The 21174-nt window shown below is 38.1% G+C and overlaps 1 protein-coding gene across 10 annotated transcripts in view; it reads right to left on the bottom strand.

Moving 5' to 3' along the window:
• Window positions 1-21174, bottom strand: part of RHOT1 (ras homolog family member T1) — a 76793-nt gene that overhangs the window by 5383 nt on the left and 50236 nt on the right. For 5 of the 10 annotated variants that reach the window (XR_013552042.2, XM_078437484.2, XM_078437482.2 and 2 more), the window contains exons 11-20: window positions 21042-21162; window positions 18768-18852; window positions 18259-18404; window positions 16751-16851; window positions 14341-14471; window positions 13536-13619; window positions 11844-11963; window positions 9291-9493; window positions 8205-8300; window positions 6420-6542 (exon numbers count right to left, since the gene is read on the bottom strand). Coding sequence is in view for 8 of the 10 variants with exons in the window: in XM_078437484.2 (XP_078293610.1) it covers window positions 6420-6542; window positions 8205-8300; window positions 9291-9493; window positions 11844-11963; window positions 13536-13619; window positions 14341-14471; window positions 16751-16851; window positions 18259-18404; window positions 18768-18852; window positions 21042-21162 (1210 nt within the window). In the remaining 2 variants the exon portion in view is untranslated. Of the gene's footprint in view, window positions 1-4871; window positions 4983-6419; window positions 6543-8204; window positions 8301-9290; window positions 9494-11843; window positions 11964-13535; window positions 13620-14340; window positions 14472-16750; window positions 16852-18258; window positions 18405-18767; window positions 18853-21041; window positions 21163-21174 lie in introns of all 10 variants that reach the window. The other 5 variants (XM_078437483.1, XM_078437488.2, XR_013552043.1 and 2 more) reach the window with 4 other exon arrangements.

The following is a 21174-nucleotide window of genomic DNA, read 5'->3' as shown; positions in this document are numbered from 1 at the left end:
AGAATTTAAGGAAAGGGGAGAATTCAGAAAGGTCAAGGTATCAATTAACCTTGCCTGGGATTGCAGGCTATTATGAGGTGGAAGGAAAAGTTCAGGAGAACACAGTCAAGAGCAGTAGCACTAGGTGATCTGCAGGAAGAGCAGTTCCAGCCAAGTACTTCTCAGCACTCCCATACAGCTTTTCAGAAATAAGTGTGGATTTCCTAGCTCCTGTTTTTCTCATCTCACCGTCTGATCCTTTCCAAACCCAACTCAGAGGTGTACAAATGCAGTAATATTAATGTACTTTTAGTTTCATAATTCTATCCACTTACATATCTCAAGTATGAATTTTTAAGTTAATACTTTGAAACAGCCTATTTAACTATACTGTGTGTAACCTAGTTACTAGGGTTCAGAGATATCACATATAGCTTTTTCCTAGTTGCAAAAACATATCTCAAATTGAAAACTGTACCGAGGTCACCAAAACTATAGTTAAGTGTTCTGTTTTTAAATATTTCACTCTTGGGGCGCCTGGCTGGTTCAGTCAGCTAAGCATCCAACTTCAGCTCAGGTCACGATCTTGCGGTCCATGAGTTCGAGCCCTGCGTCGGGCTCTGTGCTGAGGGTTCAGAGCCTGGAGCCTACTTCAGATTCGGTGTCTCCCTCTCTCTCTGCCCCTCCCCCATGCTCACTCGCTCTCTCTAACATAAACATTAAAAATAAATAAATAAATAAAATATTTCACTTTCTTCTTAAAGTCTTCTGGGCCTCTCTGCTTTTACTCCTCTTACTGTTTTGTTTGTTTGTTTTGCCTAGTGAAGTATTTTTTACATTCATTCCTAATAATAATGCCATTACTCTTAATAACAATTTTAACAATGACAATTCTTCTAACTAGTAGGCATGAAATCTTTTAATAATATATTTCTCAAAATAGGTTAAGAAGTCAAAATATAGTATCCAACAAAGATGAACTGCAACACAAATCATAAGAAAGCTGTTAACTGAGCATGCCTAACATACTTTAGAAAAGGACATAAGTGTGCATCAATGTCAAGAAATGCTTCACCAAGCATTAGAAGAACCAAAATTTATAGATGATCGTAGATACATGGGAAACACATAATATCTACATGTTAACTCCTGACACTTAAAGATCAGAATAGGCAAACTCCACCTTGTGGCGTCCTTTAATATTCTAACAATATGGCAAAAAAATTTTAAATGTACAAGCAGTGGCTTCCTTAATGAGAATCTATAACATAAGCTCCTGTACAATTGTAAACATAAGACTATGTATCCTAATTAAAAGAAAAGCCTTTTAGGACCTTGATACAGGGGGACACAGAGGTTTCATATGAAGCTCAAATAGGACAGACTTTCTTGCATACAACATCTTACTGTAACATAATATCCTAAGCACTCTTACATTCCCAACAGAACCTCTCTAACATTAAGGAGCAACTTAGGTGATTATTAAAGCAATATGGGCAAATGTCATTAACAAATGGCTTAAAATAAATGCCACATATACCCAATTTTAAAAATGCATCATTACTCAAATACTCACTGTGAACTATGTACTTGGTCGCTAAAGTATAATGCTGCTACTAAACTCAAGAAGTAACATGAACAAATAATTTATGTGGCTAATTCAAATAATAAAATGGGATGAAAGAATCCTAAAACCAAAATTGTATCAAAGAAAATTGCACCAAAATAATAAATTATAAAATAAACAATTTTGATTACATTATAAGCTGGGAGAAGTGGGAGGATTACATTCAGAATTCTAGCTGGGACAGGGATTGAGAGAAGTTCAAAAAATGACTAAGTGACACAGACAGACAAATTGAACACCTAAAGGAAAGGACAAATTAAAGTTCACAGCACACTACAGTATAGTAACATCCTCATGCAAAGTAGGAGTCTTCTGAAGTCAGAATAATAAATACGTAATAACTAAAATCCTGGGTAGTTCAAACCAACAATCCAGCTCACTCCTACATACTCATTTTAACACTTTCAGGTTAAAAAGGTCTTTAAAAATTAAAATATAATCAGAAGGTATATTTATCCCAGTACCAATATTTGAAATGAAAGCATTGCCAAAGATTAAAATCATCTGACCACATGTTAGTCGTCTTCCAAATGTATTTAAATGCAAATAATCCCGTTATTCAGAAATTCTTCTAAAGAAAAACATAAACCTATCCAGGTCAGAAGGGTGAGACCATAGTTATCAAAGAACAAAGTTATATATCAGACACATAGTTTAACACTTTTCTCACATCTTGAAAAAAATATATATATTCGATTACGTTAAAAAGAAAAAAAATTCTTACTACTCTCTACTTAAAATAATGCAGTGTCAGTAAATAAGCTCAAAAAAAGGGGAGACAATATTTACTGGCCAAAGACAGCTAGGGAAAAAAATGGATAATTTCAGAAATGAATCTGTGGGAAGAGCCTGAATATAAATGGTTAGGCTTAATAAAGCCTCTCATGATGAGGTTACATAGCACTTCCTTTTATGGTATGAGGGGCTAAGGTTACTGAAAACATAACCAAACTTTAAGGAAAAAATTTTAATAACATAATATTTACTTAAAGGCAGGTCCCTATCTTCATCTTTATATTTTGCCCCAGCTCGCAGAGGATTCTGTCTAAAGCAGGTACTTAAGTATTTGAATAAATCACAGGGACAGGGGGAGGTGAAGGCAGAATGTGGCCTCAAACATGGACTATTTCTAGAAGTGACTTGTTTCAGCAAGCAACATGTTTACAAGCACACTAAAACAAGGCATTAATTTGAGACCAACACGTATGTACCAGAGTTTAATGAACATTTAATGAAACTTGTTGCTTGAATAAAAATTTCAAAACTACTCTCTTACAGTTCTAAACCAAACACGAGATGTGGCAGATCTCTGAAACCAAAGACTTAAGGCTCAGTGTTGAGTGACACTCCTCCTGAACTACAGTGAAAAACTCTTAGATGACTTTTACCCAATTAGTCAATCCTCCTTCTGCTTTTATAACTTTAAGATACATCTAGCACGATGAACCAATTGTGACCAACCACCAAAGGTTGCCACGACCTGAGAGATGGGAGAGAAAGGAGGTGACCCCATAACGTGTTCAGATTCTTGGTGAAAAAGGAATAGGATGTGGTGAGGGGGAGGGAAAGAGACATTTTCATTCCTCAGGTGTACGTTTTTCTTTTTCTTGCCTGGCCACAGCTTAAGACTGACGTTGCAAGCTGGTGGCCTGTAAGCACGCTTTGTTCTGATTAGTACTTTCCAAGATTCAAATTTAATTGCCATTATTTGACCAGCAGGAAATTTCACATAAAAACCCTGATTTCTAGGGTCTCACAGAATCAGAAGACCTGGCACACCCAGCCCGGACAACAACAAACGGCCCAAGCTGGGTTGTGGCTGCCTCTTTTCGCCAGGGCCTGTCACAGTCCCCGCGGCTCTTACTTCTTTTACTTGGTCACCTTTGTTCATTCACATTGCCTGTCCAGACCCATAGGCACTTAAGTTTTGGGCCTCTACCCCCACCTACCTTACCTACACCCTTTTGTAAACTAGGAGAAACTTCAGTTCAGAAGCCCTAAATGTCCACTGCACTTCCATAAAATTCCAGAAACCAGGAAGGAGTTCTCTGAAAGGTACACTGGTTTTCCTCTTTATCGTTTCCATTTATTCCATTCTTGGTTACTAGTTGTCAGTGATGTATGCTGACATTACCATTAAGTTACTTCTAGTTTGTAAGTAGATAGGACAAAATGTACTGATTTCTCTTCAAAGATCATTGTACAGAGTAATTTACTATAAAGAAGCTCATCCATTAATATACACCCAACCTATTTCATCTGGAAACTGACTAAATCAACCCAACAATAAAATTGTCACTAAAGGTGCGGACAATGTATCAATCTGCAATTATGGACACTCAAGATCTTCCAGAGTAAATAAAATAGATGGTTTGTGATTAGCAATTATTAGGAGCTAAGGCGGGTTCAACAAGAATAAGACACCAAATAGATGTCACTTCCTATTCAGGTAAAATGACTACACTAGTAGATCAGAGGCATGTGGTGGAAGTTACATATTGACTCCAAAAAAGCCCTCCGTGAAATCTCTTGTAAGATAATAAGAGAAAATGTAGACCGGATAATAAAATATTTTTAATTTACAGAACAGTCTTTCCCCAAGAATTTTAAATCCGTGTCACTGGCAAAAGAGTTCTCCAGTGGAATACTTTTGGGCTTGCTGGCTTTGGCGCCCTCTCTCTCTCTCTCCAAGCTCCGGGTATTCAACATTATTTTTTATCAGTAACTTGAAAGATAAGACATATCTACCGAATTTGCAAATAACACAATGCCGAGAGAGTATATATATATATAATGGGACAAATGACAAAAATAATGTTTGAAATGACTGAGCTAGAACAAATGGATCAAAAAGAAGACTATGACATTTAATAGGGATACATACGTATCTGTGTTTAGATTCAGAGAGTCAACTAAAAATGTCAAATACACAATTAGAGAGGAGGGGACACTGCCTTAACAGTACTTCATATTTAAAAAATCTGATTTCCATTAACCCCAAGATTAATATGCATCAACAATGGGATGGGGCTGCTAAAAAAGTTAACTCATGCAGCGGGCAGGTGCTGTCTTAACTGTGGAACAGGCCTGCCCACTGTTCTGGACTAGCCCCGTCACACCTGAGGCACTGCTCTCCATCCTCAGTGGCACCTCTTAAGAGGAACTCTGGAAACCTAAAGGGCTTTCAGATGAGAACAACCAGGACTGACGAGGTCACTAAACCATCTAATTTAAGAAAAGGCTGAAAGAAATGGGGATGTTCTACCTGGAGAAGAGAAAATTAGGGGAGACATGATGGCCGTCTTCAAATGTCTGAAGGATTGTTATGTTGAAGAGGGAGAATAGTCGTATGTTGTTCTAAAGGGCAGAACTAAAACTAAAGGAGAGAAAGTTATAGGGAAATCATTTTAGTTAAAAAATAAAATTAAAAAGCAAAGGCAAAAGCAAAAGCAAAAACCCTCTCCAATGAGGAAAGCCACCAGCAGATAAGCAGTACTCTCCATGGGAAGGCTTTCAGGAAGGCATTCTAATGGGAGGTTAGGCCAGATGAATTCTGGAATCTCTTCCAACTCTACCATTTCTAACACCGGAGCTCCTGAATGTTGTTTGGTTTGAACTAGCCTTGTATTTTCTCAGTCTCCATGAGAGAATCTGTGTCATTACTTTACAAGAAGCCATTCGAAGGACAGAGGCAGAACTTTACCACCGAATTAGTGTGGCGGTCCCTTCAAAGCAGTCACCTGAGATGGCTGCATTCTTATTCCAGAGCTGCTAGTGTTCAAAATATCATCGAAACTCTTTTTAGAATGCCTTCAAGATCAGTTTCTGACTCACATAAAACACAGTCTCATCGTTTCATAGGCACATCTACTATTTTTGCTAGTGGACACAACCTATCCTACTCATTCGGTACCATCAGAGCCTAGCCTTTGTTGAGAGTCCAGTGCTAAACCAAAGAATGGACCCATTTCTAACCAAAATCTGTTTAGCTTCATCATCTGTCTTAATCAAGCTCAGCTCCTGATAACAGTTGAATGTCAATTTCAGAACACTCATTCATCTTCAGACACAAAACTTTACAGTAGATACAAAGTACACAGGCTCTTAAGTGTTCACAAAATGTCAATCTGAACAATGGAAGCATAACCAGAATAAGAATATACCTTCCAAGTTCATCACTCTAAAGGAATGTCCGTATCTTATATTTTTGTTTTTCTTGCCTTTTGAAAAAGCGCATTACTTTCTAGGCATACTTCATGTTTTGGGCTCAATTATAAAGACCTCAAAAACTAGTTCTACCGATCCTTTTTTCTTTCCCATGATATTCCTTTGAATCCTTAAAGTTGGCTATTATCCTCAATTCCAGAAGCCATGCTCTTTCAAATAAACATTCCAGTACTTATAATAGAGAATTTCTTTTTAAACCCAAGATACTGTTTTCATTACTATGGTTTTAATTAAGTTATAGTAGTTGAGCGTAACATGCATAACATTTGGGAACAACGGGTCTGCTCCTTACCACAAAAATCCTAATCTAATTCTACAACTCTCAACCAAAAGATTGTAATCTCCCTACACATATTATCCTCTAATATGAAAAATACTTTAACTTCCTTCATGAAAAAGAAATTCAAAATCTTGTAAGTCCCCTAAAAACACTGTCACCACAGCAGTAAGTATTTTAGTGGAAGTTAGTTGGGCATCAGTTGGCTTGTTGTCTTTGTAGTGAGTAGATGTATAATAAATAGTTATCAACTTTTTTTCTTTTGTATTTGAACAGAATGCCTGGTACCCAGTAAATAAAGTTAAGAACCTGTTAAGAACTGCAGTGAAGATTTTGTTCTTTACAGATTGCAGCAAGTCTGAGTTGAGGAAGTTCTGACAGATGCAAAATGTACACCTGTTGCAGGTGCACATACAGCGTAACCGGGCATGGCTGCGAAAACACACAGAAGGACAGGAGTTGAGTTCTTACTTACAAATATGGCACAAGTCAGGGTGTGCCAACTTAAAAAAAAAAAAGATTTAGGCATAAGCAACACTAAGGAAAAGGACAGTGTGGGGCATGCTAAAGTTGTGCAGAATTCCACGTTTACCAAAAATATAATAAACAGCAATAGCTCCCTCCTCCCTCCCTAGAGAAAATCTAAGGAAAATCAGCTAACACGTTTGGCTTTTTTTGGAGGGGGGATGGAATTATTATTACAAGAGGTTTAGTGGAATAAATATGCACAGCAATAGATGGCACCCTCATGTAAATTAATAAAAAGAAAAACCGAGTAAGCCATAGCACCCACCGAAAAGACACAGTTTGCTAGCATTTAAATAACCATTCCCTTCTCCTCCTCCTCCCTCAGCATACACACATGCCTGAAAACCAGGAAGGAGAAGAGTGACAAATACACAAAAGAGTCAAAAGACGAGTATATTCAACCCTGAGGAGATATGAACAACATCGTCTTTAATTCATCAAGCACCTTGGCTCCCAAAGGAAACCAAAGTGCTTCATAAATTTCCACTTGAACAAAATATAGGGTTGATTTCATCTGCTACTAAAACACAGCAGCTGAGTATGACAGTATGAAACTCCGGGTTCAGCTTGTAAAAATCAACAATGGGTCCGATTGATTTTAGAGATGAAATTTAGGGAGACTTTCTGGCTCCTTTCTGGTTGAGTGGAGTGATACTAGTTGGTACAGGCACATGGGGCAACCTATTTCACCTCCGTCCTAACCACCAAAGTAGGGGGTCTTCAACGACCGCTCGGTGGTCAGAGCCACTCAGACACACAAAGCCATCACACCACCCTGAAGAGGCACTGGCGCAGAACCTGCTCGGAAGAGTGCCACCTGATGAATCAATGCCATCGCTTCCTGTAACACCTGAACATTTTTTTATAAAGGCTTCTCAGTCAAAGGACTGGCCCAATCTGACTTGGCTGAGCTTGTGAGATCTGATGAGACCACATGGCACGGTGGCATGGTTGTGGAGATTAGCAGCATCCCAACAATGCCTAATTCCCAACATGAAGAAAAACAAGAATTAATTTTTTTTTAAAAAAACTCTTACAGACTCAAGACATTCCTTTCAAAAACCTAACTTGCGATGATGAACATCTCAAAGCTACTAAGTCGCTGCCAGCTGTCATACTGGAATCCGTCTGTTATTTTATAATTTGACTCTTCAACATACACAGGCTCCACCCACCAAAAAGGAGAGATGCAAAGTATGCTTAGCAACAGGGAGATGCTTCATGAGAAGTAGTTTGGGAGTCACCATCTAAGCAAGTGTCCCTGTATGTACATTTATCATATACACACACATACACACGCACACAAATTGCAGGAAAATGTTTTAAAGATGCAGCTCTGAAAACACTGTCACAGCTATCTACAAGATTAATATAGCGCATTTACATAGTAAAACAAAACAAAATATAAAAAACACCACTGTAATATACAGTTAGGCAATAAGCTGGACCAAGCAGTGCGTTTCTGGATAATTACTAAATGTTAATTCTGGCAAGAAAGGAGATCTGGTCATCTATAAGAAAATGTCAACAAAATCCCACAGAAGCCATAAAGAAAAAGTAACTTACAAAGCAGTTTTTAGAAAGACCCAGATTTTTCTCAAATTCTCTATCCTATCAGGGTTGCCCGTGTCTCGGGAGAGTCTGTCTCTGTAATGATCCTCTCTGTAGATAACATACACGAGAGTTTTAAAGCAAAGGTAAAACATAAATAAGGCTTTGTTTATCTTATAATAATAGGAATGACTTGTCTTCCAATACAAATAGAATTTCAAGGGTTTGCTGCCTTTTTAAAAACGTATTAGTTAACAGAATAGCAGTTAAGTTGACTCTGACTTGAAAAATCTGCACAAATTAACACCTTCTGCAAGACTTCAGTTTATAGCCATGTTTGATTATTACTCTATTTTATATCCTAGTTTTCATAAGAAAATTATTTAGAGACTAAATTAATAATAAATAGATTAAGCTAACGTCCTGAGAAACGCACTGCCTGAAAAACTATCTTGTTACACAACAGAATTATACACACACGGTACTTGAGGAGAATGCCATTAAGAACCATGCACTTCTAAGGCAGTTAGTAAGCTATGAAGATGTCCACAGTTATGTGCTTATGCATATGCATGTATAGATATACAATAAATGTACATAAAATTCATGGCTCATTAACACTTAATGTAAAACATTTATATAGCAGGAATTCCAATCACAACTACTTTTTACAGCACTTAAAAAAGACATTATAGTCTGAACTCAAACATATCTATAATTTAATATAAATTCATATGGAAATGTTCATATGGAAATGTCCTAAAAGCATAAAACAACATGATGCCAACCCCATTTTAATGCAGTAAGACTTTATTTTTTTAACGCTGGGATTGGGGCTGAGTTTTATTGTACTATCCTATTAAGATAGTTACAGCCTGCTTAAAAATATACAAATACTGTCAGAAGCACTGTTTATGTAATTTTATTATGGCACCCAAACCAAACTCGCATTTATTCAAATTTGTACCTTCTCAGAACAAAGTCTCTTTCTGTTGCTGAACAACTTCTATGCGACAAAAGTTTCGCCTTCATGGCTAATAATGGCATGCAATGTTATTATGAACCATGCAACATGAAAATGATGGCAGAGCAAGTACTTACGGGTACATGGCCATTGTTGTCAATTTAACGAAGATATCTTTACTGGGTGCATCAGCAGTATTGCAAGTGAAGGCTTGTGGTGGAGGCATTTTGTGTTTCCTGCAGAAATCAGCAGGTGAAATACTATAGTCTTGTTTAACTTCATGCAGGTCTGACTTTGCAGCTATGATTAAGCAAGGTATTCTGCTGTCCATGAAGTGTTGCTATGGAATAAAAAATCAAAGGCTGATGACAAATTTAAAAAATCACTAAATTTAATTAAATGTGTACTAAAAATTATCTCTGCCTAGGCAAAGCACAGCTTCAAAGAGAAAGTAAACTAAGAGGCAATGATTGGCAGTGGTCTAGAGCAGTCTCGTAGTAAGACCAGGGCCAATTCTCTTAACACTGGTAATAATACAAACCTATAACGATTCTTCAGATTCACTACAATTTGAAAAAATATATATTTTATGAAAAAGATACCATATTTTGAAATGAGAAATCCATCTAAATTCCTCTATCCTAAAGCACACTATTTTCATTTCATACATTTCTGCTTCACAGTTTGATTATTTTTTTCACTATTTTCATTTTTTATGTACTGCTAGTCCTTAAGCACATGCATTTATAAACTTTTCTGTAGCTTCAAGTTATATTGGACATAGCCATTTAAAAACACAACACTGAGGGGCGCCTGGTGGCTCAGTCTTAAGGTTAAGCATCTGACTTCCGCTCAGGTCATGATCTCGTGGTTCATGAATTAGAGCCCCAGGTTGGGCTCTGTGTTGACAGCTTAGAGTCTGGAGCCTGCTTTGGATACTATGTCTGCCTCTCTCTCTCTGCCCCTCCCAAGCTCACACTCTGTCTCTCTCTCTCAAAAATAGGTAAAAACATTAAAAAAAAAAAACAATTAAAAATATATATATAACACTGAATCTTCCATGTTTTCAGAATTCAAAATCATTATTTTCAATAGCTGCTTAATATTCTGCTCTGTTATTTTATCTTAATTTGGTAAACCACCCTTTATTGTTAGACATCTGGATTATTTCTAGGGTTTAAAAAAAATTTTTTTTTTAATGTTTATTTATTACTGAGAGACGGGGAGAGACAGAGCATGAGCATGGGAGGGGCAGAGAAAGGGGAGACACAGAATCCGAAGCAGGCTCCAGGCTCTGAGCTGTCAGCACAGATTCCAACACAGGGCTCGAACTCATGAACCGTGAGATAATGACCTGAGTGAGCTGAAGTCGGACACTCAACCGACTGAACCACCCAGGTGCCCCACTGGTTTGTTTTTGTAACGTTTACTTATTTTTGAGAGAGAGACAGAGAGACAGATTGCAAGCAGGGGAGGAACAGAGAGAGAGGGAGACACAGAATCCGAAGCAGACTCCAGGCTCCAGGCTCTGAGCTGTCAGCACAGAGCCCTACACAGGGCTCAAACTCACGAAACGTGAGATCATGGCCTGAGCCGAAATCAGAAGCTTAACCCACTGAGCCACCCAGGCGCCCCTCTAGTTTTCTTTTTTTTATTAAAAACAATGCTATGGGGCGCCTGGGTGGCTCAGTCGGTTAAGCGGCCGACTTCGGCTCAGGTCATGATCTCGCGGTCTGTGAGTTCGAGCCCCGCGTCGGGCTCTGTGCTGACGGCTCAAAGCCTGGAGCCTGTTTCAGATTCTGTATCTCCTTCTCTCTGACCCTCCCCCATTCATGCTTTGTCTCTCTCTGTCTCAAAAATAAATAAACGTTAAAAAAAAAAATTTTTTTAAATAAAAAAAATAAATAAATAAAAACATGCTAGAATAAATTCCTTTATACATATATTTTTTACTCCTATTGCATCTTGGTGATAATCTCAAAGTGACTGAGGACTTTTCAAGCCTCTGGTTATTCCCCTTGCTCTATTATTACTATTGGTATAACAACCCATGTGCATTCCTTTTTTTTTTTTTAAGATTTCATTTTTAAGTAATCTCTACACTCAACATGGGGGGCTCAAACTCACAACACTGAGATCACAAGTTGCATGCTCTATCGACTTAGCCAGCCAGGCATCCCTCCTTGCGTATTCCTAACAGCCAAGAAGACCTTCCATTAATGCGGAGGTTCTTTTTTTTTTTTTTTCTCAAATGTTTTATTTATCCTTGAAAGAGACAGAGAGACAGAGCATGAGTGGGGGAGGGGCAGAGAGAGAGGGAGACACAGAATCTGAAGCAGGCTCCAGGCTCTGAGCTGTCGGCACAGAGTCCGACGCGGGGCCCAAACTCACAAGCCGTGAGATCGTGACCTGCGCCGAAGTCGGACACCCAACTGACTGAGCCAACCAGGCACCCCTAATGCAGAGGTTCTTAAGTAGGAATGCCCATCAGAGGCACATGTGGAAAAAAAATTTTATAATACACCTCAAAATGAAACCAGAACCTGTAGGGATAGGACACAAATATACGTATTTTTAAAAGCCCCGCAAGTGATTTTCTTGCATCTCCCTGGTTAGAAAAACATCACATTACAATTCCATTTAACTCCATATAAAGTTAAACTACGTTATCGACCAAAAGAACAACAAACCTTAAAAATCCTAGCACAGTATTCAAAGGATTTGGGGTTACTGACGTCATACACCAGGCACACAACATCACAAATGATCTCAGCCTCAGTTAGAAATTCCGATTCTGAGATATCATGCAACTTGTAAAAAGAGAAAGATAATAAACATTAATATCATAACAATGTTTACTTCAAGCCATGTGTTATTACTGCTTGACTTCCAAATAAGAAAGTACTAGTTAAGCATAACTTTCAGGCTGTTTTTAGAGGTGGGAAGTGTAGATAAATAAGTGGCTTCTGATTTTGTGGACTGAAAATGGTAATTAAGGTTTTACAGAAGTGAACATTTAGCTAGTGACCAATGTGTGCCAGCAAGGCCTTTTACACACGTTCTCTATACAGATTAGACAAGCTATAGAGATTAAGTCAACTGCCCAATATAACACATCTACCAAGTTATCAGACCAAACTTTGAGCTCAGATGTGATTCCAAGTCTCTTCTCTTTCGAACAGACTACAGACCACCTTTTCTCCTCACCAATTAAAAAAAAAAAAAGCAAAAACAAAAACAGAGCAAAAGACTCTTTAAGGTCATTTTGTTTGACTTCACTGCCTACTCTCAATGTTTATTATAAAACCTCTAAAGAAATATCCCACCTATAATATGACAATGATCTAACTAGAGTAAAATTCAGTACTATTGAGTTATATAAGAGAGTGTATCTTTGATGAGAGGAAAGGGGAGATACAGGGTCAGAAGCAATTCAATATATTCCAAATAAAACACTACTATAGCATGGGCATTCAGAGACATGAAAGATATCAACTTGCAAAGAACAATAGAAGAATAAAAACAGGAAAATTAACAGCCAGCTACATTCACAGAGTACCCAATGAGTAGAACTAAACTTATAGGAGAAGAATGGGAGATAAACCAGGTTTAATAAGAAACTGACAAAGAACTTTTATCATAAAGAGGAAAAACTGTATAAAATTCAATGTGATCATCTGTCTAGCAGAATAAATAATTTCCAAAAAGAAAAAGAAAGGAAATGAACTCTTTCTGGTATCTATTATTTGTTAGGAGCTCCTCATATTAGCTAACTTAGTAAGAAACTCAGGCTCAGAGAGAAAAAGCCACTTGCCTGAGGTCACCCAGCTAATCAATGGTGGACCAGGGCTCCAACCAAAATATGACTGGATCCAAGAAGAACATATAATCTTTTACTACTGTATTTCACAGTATCTTTTCAGTCATATACTTCTTTCATCCGTTTTTTTGGACTAACACATTTGGTAACTATACTCCTCCCTGCTAAATAGATAAAACTCGATTCAGAGTATAGATAAACTACCAAAAGCACCCACAGTAAGTTTTCATATTGATTTCTAGTCAACAGTAGAGGAAGAGACATTTTTTTAAATAAAAGCAGAAGAGGAAAGAGAAATTATTTTTTGTTGTTGGTTTTACTTTCTATTGTGTATAATACACAATTTAGCACACAAATAGATTTTTACTTATATCTACACCCATGTAATCACCACACACATCAAGGGAATTAAAATTAATTCCAATGAATAAACCAAGTGAAAGAAAAAAAAAATCACAAAAGTTCTAAAAACAGCCACTAAATTAAATCCAATTATGTTTTCAAAGTCATATAAAAATACACCTAATAATTAGTAATCTTTACATGCCAGAGAATTTCTTACCAACAAGTATTTCTCTTGTCCGTAGACATAAACAGTGTTAATTGCATAGTAGGATTTATGATCATCACGAATTTTCTTCTGTCTCTGAAAACAACCGGAAATCTCAATATTTACAGTAAGCAATTACAGTATCTAGTTTTCATCAACACACACTCTGCATGTACCTTTGAGTGTGTTACAAATAAAAGGGCGTTCCTCCCTATGCTATGTATTATTTATCCATACAGAGGGGACGTTGATTTTACGTTCCTTAGTTCTTAGGTCTTAAGGTGTTAGTTCTTAGTTCAAAAGATGCATTTGTTCTGCACAAAGTAAAAGCAGGAGCTGAAAAGGAAGTAAACTACACCACTGCCAAGTGCACTGCAGAGCCACCTGCTAGCAATGCTCCTTACACTATAATTTGGTCCGCCATGAAACTCGTGTGGAAATACATCCATCTCCGTACTCAGGGCAGTAGCCAGAATTAGATACAGTATTCAGTTTGACATATTTACAGTCCATTCACTTCAGGCCAAGCACTGTGTTAGGTGCTTTCACAGATGTATTCTATTTATTTAACCCCCCACCTAAAAACACTGCTTAGGAAAACAAAAACAAAAACAAAGGATAACTAACAGCAATGAAACCAAGATAAAGCCAGTTCAACAGGATTACTGTTACCCTTAGATTGCACTTTACTAATACATACAAGTTACAGACTGATCTGTAGCAATCATCTAAAAAAGTTAATGGCTATGAAAAAATTACGTAAACTCGTGAGGATAAAAAGTTGTTGGATAAAGCTCTATTTTCTGAGAACTCTCACCATTAAGTTTCTTCCAAGAAGAGCCTGAAGAACTCCACTCTTCCCACAGTTTTTCATCCCAATTACATTACATCTGAACACATTTCTTTGAGTTTGTTTTTTCTGAAGGTCTATCTTTTTATCTCTTGTTACTGAAAAGAAAAAAAAAAACCTAATTATGTACCACTTAGACTCACTAAGCCCCCATTTCACATTCTGCAAAATATGGTATTGCTATCTATCATTTTTATGAAGTGTATGATTAATAAACATACTGTGCAACAGTCAAGCTGTATGGGAAATAAAGCACTAAATATAATACAGAAGGGCTTCACTTAGTGGAAAAGATGCATTTCTGAAAGTTGGCTCTAAAGTGATATTTATTTCATCATAAAATAAGTAGTACATGTTCATAAGGAAAATGATATCCAAAAAAACAAATGAAAATTACAGTGAATACAGCCAACATTATATCCCATCTATTTTTTTTTCTATGATAAATGACTGTCATAACAAATGACAAATTAAGAGATGCTTTCTCCAATCTGCACTCTTTTGAATCTATAAACAGGAAAGGAATATGCACTCTGGGCTTAAGTGGCCTTCCCAGTATAAATGTGTAAAAGAGGCAGGCCAGGGGCGCCTGGGTGGCGCAGTCGGTTAAGCGTCCGACTTCAGCCAGGTCACGATCTCGCGGTCCGTGAGTTCGAGCCCCGTGTCAGGCTCTGGGCTGATGGCTCGGAGCCTGGAGCCTGTTTCCGATTCTGTGTCTCCCTCTCTCTCTGCCCCTCCCCTGTTCATGCTCTGTCTCACTCTGTCCCAAAAATAAATAAAAAACGTTGGAAAAAAAAATTTTTTTTAATAAAAAAAAAAATAAATAAATAAAAGAGGCAGGCCAGATAGCAATGCTCCAACGGCAGAGCAACTGTGAATCTCTTCCAGAGGCAAAGAGACTTCCTTAAGCTGTACTCAAAAGTTCAACTCTAACAAAGCTCACCAGAGGCATTAGAGTAGCCCCAAACTGAAAATGATACAACACTCACTCCCACACACACACACACACTCCAATTAGGGGCTAGTTAAATAAGTATTACAACATCCATATTATGGTGCATTATTTAACATTAAAGATTTATAGAAGTACACAGAAACATGTCCCCAATATTTTGTTAAGTGAAAGAACCTCATGCTAGCTAGCAATTAGCTCCTTGCTCTTTGGTGCTGAATTAAATAACATTTAACTGGTTAACTACTTTTTTTTTTAAGTTCATTTATTTTGAGAGAGAGAGAGAGAGGGAATACAGGTGGGGGAGGGGCAGACAGTAAGGGGGAGAGAAGAGAAGCCCAAGGAGGCTCCGTACTGTCATCGCAGAACCAGATGTGGGGCTCGAACTCACAAACCGTTGGGATTATGAGCCTAAATCAAGAGTCTGACACTTAACTGACTAAGCCACCCAGGGGCCCCTGGTTAACTATTTTTTTTTAATGTTTTTATTTATTTTTGAGACAGAGAGACAGAGTGCGGGTAGGGGAGGGGCAGAGAGAGAGGGAGACACAGAATCCGAAGCAGGCTCCAGGCTCCGAGCTGTCAGCACAGAGCCTGACATGGGGCTTGAACTCACAGACTGTGAGATCATGACCTGAGCTGAAATCAGACGCTTAACCGACTGAGCCACCCAGGCGCCCCCCGGTTAACTACTTTAAAGGGTACCTGCTCTGTCGATTTAAGATTGGTTGTCTTCTTGTGCTGGAACTTCCTCCTGTAAGATATGGCATTTCCCCCCACCAATTAGGAAATAAGAAAATCTTGAGGGGTGAACTAGCCACGTGGAGCCTGCCTGGGATTCTCCCTGTCTCCCATTCTCTCTGCCCCTCCCTGCTCATGCTCTCTCTCTCTCAAAATACATAAACTTAAAAAAAGAAAAAGAAAGAAGAAAATCTCGAAACAATCAGTTCCCTAACTTGTTATATCTGTTCCTATAGTATTCTTTAAGTGGAGCACACTGCTTAGCAAGAATTACAAAGTCTGTGAAAGATTTACTAATGTAGAAAATGGTTACAAAACCACAAGTTACACAATTAGTTCAATATCAGGATTACGTGTTAATAGGTACAGTTTTTAATGTCTACAGAAAATTAAAACACAAGATAAACTGGCACATTACAATACACTTAATGCCCACAGCCCTCCCTGATTTTCCTCAGTGGAGTATCCTCAGAGGGAAACCAGAAGTTAAACCTCTACCCTTTCTTTTTTGATAAACAATAAAATCTAGACTCTCGACTCAAATTACCAAATGGCAGGGAGAACAAACAGAGTGCAGGCAGGGAAGACTAACGAAGATGAGTTTATTTTCACTCTTTTCACACATGAAACCGGAATAGTAAATAACGTTTCTAAGCATGGAGTGAGTAGTATTCAAATACGCACCTGTAATGGCTGAAGCTTGGGACTCTTGCTCGGTCAATATTGAATAGCCTAGATAGCCCAAATACTCCAGGCAGCGCTGGACGTCTAAATAGGTCGTGAGCCTAGGAAAGGGAAGAGGTGAAGATCAGAAAAATTCCTAAATGAACATTTACAGAAAAAAAAAAAAACAAAACCCAACAGCTTAAATATCTTATCACCAGACCCAGATAATTTTTGTCAGACTCTAATTTCCCATGTGCCCAACCACAGGTTTCCCTACACTGACATTCTCAAGGCAGAGAAGAGAGGGAGGGAACGCAAGATTGGCAGGGGTAGAATGGGATTCCTGTATCTACACACAGATGAGCAGTGAGACGCTGGTAAAATCTAGGGCAAGGATAGTTTACATTATCTGCTTCCCAAGTTACACAGCATATCGCAAATACTGGCTGGTTGAGGATTTGATAATTAAATCCGAAGAGGTTTGCAAAGGGTGCAAAAATAACTTGAAATTAGCCCTTTTTGTGATGTGAGAAAAGGTCCTGGTGTTGAGAAACTTAGTCTCACCAAGGTTAAAGTAATAATGTCATCATGCATGATCAGAGGATGTCCTTAGTACCCTACATACAATGTCAACTACACTGTAAACAGACTGTAGATAAACCCTCATTAAAAAGTGTGTCAAGGGGCACCTGGGTGGCTCAGTCGGTTAAGCGTCCGACTTCAGCTCAGGTCATGATCTCACAGTCCGTGAGTTCGAGCCCCGCATCGGGCCCTGTGCTGACAGCTCAGAGCCTGGAGCCTGCTTTGGATTCTGTGTCTCCCTCTCTCTCTGCCCCTTCCAGCTCATGCTCTCTCTCAAAAATGAATAAATGTTAAAAAAAAAAAAAAAAAAAGTGCGCTAAAACAAACAACAAAGGGGAGTCTGGGTGGCTCAACTGGTTGAGCATGCAGCTTTCGAGTTCAGATTAGGTCATGGTCTCATGGTTCGTGGGATTGAGCTTTGACTTGGGCTCTGCACTGAGAGTAGAGAGCCTGCTTGGGATTCTCTCTCTCCCTCCCTCTCTGCCCCTTCCCAACTTGCATGCACATGGGCACTCTCTCACAATAAATAAACACTTAAGAAAATAAACAAAAATAAAAACAACCAACCAGAAAACCCTCAAAATTAAGTCTTCACTGTCAAGTAAAATATGCTCTCCCCATATTCTGGAAGTGTAAGAATTCTGTAATAGCAATGAGATTTCCAGTTCCCTTAATCAAAAAAGTATGACAATCTAGTTCAATTTTGATGTAAGACTTATTACTGCTTCCCTGTACATCAACCAAAAGCAAACACATCCCTTCCTGATAAATTGACAGAACGTCTAAAGTTCATCTTAGACACTGCATCAGCACTATAAATCCTGCTTACAGTTATGACTGAAGCATTTCGTAAGACCTGACAAATTTACAAAATGATGAATGTGACGCATCATAATTTTAAACGAGCTGTAACTCTAGAGGAGATAGGTGAGCTCTGTACTCACGTCCACTGGGAAAGAAATCCCTGGTAGGTTATCCAGCCTCTTTCATTTGTACAAACTGTGTTATTCACATCTGGCCCCCACGGTATGTAAGGGAAAACTTTAAACAAATCTTTAAGCTCATCAGGTGACAGAGCACAGTCTCTATCCTGAAGATACATAAGGAAGTATACAAAATGTTTAGATATGTAAGAGAATAACTCCCAAACATAAGAACCCCCAGTCTAATAAGGCTGTGCTTCTAAAAACAAATGGAATTTTACATTTTATCAAGAAAATTCCTCTCATGTACATAAGAAAACCTAGAGTCTATTAGAATCTAACTTTTTCATCTTGAGAAAATAATAAAAGTAAATAAATAAAAGAAAGTATTTTTGTTAGTCTAACTTAACAAGTTTGAGCAATTCTTGGCTATGTGACATGAGCATCCCATAGCTAAGGAAACAGAGTTAAATCATTTACAGAAAAATATTTTATTACAAATCATGGAAAACTGCAGCTAAAAAGCTTACCAAATCATGCTTGTCAAAGGTGCTTTGGAGAAACAAATATGCGTGATGATTTAATTCAGTAGTACAATCAGGAGGTATTTTTAGCCTGTAAATAAAAACATTTCAAGAGTAAAATAGATCATTAACCAAACATTACAATTTAACTTAAAAAATGAATATAAAACTGCAACAAGTCTTTTTGTGGGACGATAGCATTTATAAAGTATCTTTGTTGAAGCCATTTATTTAGACTTTCCCAGGGTAAGTCAACGGAGTGGGATGGCAATCCTCAGAAGAGCCATGATCATGCTCACTCTGAGCTAACACAAAGTTTTCTCAAATTTCTGAAGGGCAGGTTGAAATAAAAATTTTACAAGTAACACTGATTACACTGTAACGGGTTTGTTCTTCCCATAAACAAATTTTAAGTCATAACTGTTGCTTATGTCAACATTGTAATGAGTTAAAAATGATGTGAGCCTCAGGTAATTATTTCTGCCTGATTTGACCTTTAAACATCTGAAGTTCAGTTCAAGCAAATGCACTGAGCTAGGTACTAGGGACACAAAAACACGACAGGCTCCCTACCTCTACGGAACCACATTCAAGTGGGAGACAGATCACAGACAACCTCACTATTGCAACAGAATGAGGCGAGTGGTGGATATGGGTAAGCCAAGGATGCTAGGGGAGCCCACACAAGAGGGGACATCTCTGGCCCGGGGATGGGAAGGTGACAGCTGTGTTGGGAGACATCATCACCTGAATGGTGATTTGAAGGATAAAAGCTAGTAAGTAGAGTAAGGGAGAGAGAGGCAGAAAGTGAGACTACCTGGGCAAAAGCCTGGGGTACGAAACAACAGATGATTGGGGAACTAAAAATAGCTTAGTGTTTACTTCTAGAATGAAGGCAGGGAGTGAGCATGAGCACAGCAGATCATGAATGACCTTGTATAACATGTTAAGAAGCTTGAGCTTTATCCTGGCTCAAAGAGAAGTGACATGGGCAAATCTGTATTTATAAATCTATTAATCTAGCAGTAGTATGAAGGACAGAAGGAGATAGTTTAGTAAGAAGGCTAGAAAGATTCAAGTGGTGGCTTTACAGGGCTATTCTACAGAAAACAAAAGGCAAAGAGCCTAAAGAAATTGGAAGATATTAGTGTGAACCACAAAGCCATTAGCAATGGCATTTTCTTACTGTCATGCTTAAGAAAGCAGTAAGCAATCTCCTGTAAAATTTATCTACCCATGTTAATGGCACAGAAAACTTGACAAAAGATCCCGGGACAAATTCATTCATTCAATATATTTTTACTGAAAAATCTGGGAAATTACTTGAGCCAAGATTTACTAACTTTGACAAGAGAAGTTCCAACTTAGACCTAATGGACCAGGAATCCAGCTTGAAAGAACTTTGCTTTCTTGATGAGAAATGAAAAAAACAAGAATCTTTCTGAATCCTTACATAGAGAGCGAGGGGTGCTATGCTAAAATAAAAAGGGACAATATGAAGACAATGTGCCACAGGGGAAAAAAAAAAAAAGAGAGAGAGAAAGGCTAAAGACCCAAAAGGCTAGATCTTGGGACATCGCTTCCCTGAAAAGCCCACCTCCCTAGGGCACAGGAAAGGCAACCAACGGTAAGGCAGTCTCCTGTTTTAGGTGACACTGGTCTGTTTTTTAACAAACACAACTTACACATAGCATTATCTACAGGAATATAACTACCAACAGGCTGGCTATTTAGGAAGAATACTTTTTTTACCCTGAGCTAAGAAAAGGCCATAAAACTTAGAAGAAGGACCAATGAAAAGAAGTGAACTAATAGACTCTGACCTCTTGACTCCAAATGCAAGTTTGTCCAGCACCTATGATCTCCTTCCATAGTAAGATGAATAAAAAAAAAAGATACTTATATTCTCCATGAGAAGAAGAGGAAAAGTTTATGCCATGCTATAAATCAGGGGCTCTCAAGTGGGGGTGATTTCACTCCTGAAGGAACATTTGGTAATTTCTAGAGACAACAGACATTTTCAGTTGTCACAACTGGGGGAGGAGGTGTTACTGGCAACTATGGATGTGCTAAATATTCTATAATGCACAGGGCAGACTCTATAACAAAGAACTGTCTAGTCCTACATGTCAATAGTGCCAAGGTTGACAAACCCTGCTGTAAACCTCTCTATAAATCTAAATTAGTCCTGAGTACCTCAAAGCCTACCTAAACTGTGCACTAAATAAAACTTAAAAATACTTGGCAAGCAAAATTAATTAGAAGGCCAAAGGTACATACAAGGGGAATAAATATTCAGGTGTCAAATCCAGATCATCATCATAACCAAATCGTCGAAGCACAGTCCAAGTAGTTTCGTGTCTCCCTCTCTGGATAAAAAGTGTGTGTAAAAAAAGAAAACCTGAAATAAAAT

This window comes from Panthera onca, chromosome E1 (assembly GCF_046562875.1).
Source record: "Panthera onca isolate mPanOnc1 chromosome E1, mPanOnc1 haplotype 2, whole genome shotgun sequence".
NCBI classification, from domain to species: domain Eukaryota; kingdom Metazoa; phylum Chordata; class Mammalia; order Carnivora; family Felidae; genus Panthera; species Panthera onca.
This window is presented reverse-complemented; position numbering and strand designations above follow the sequence as displayed.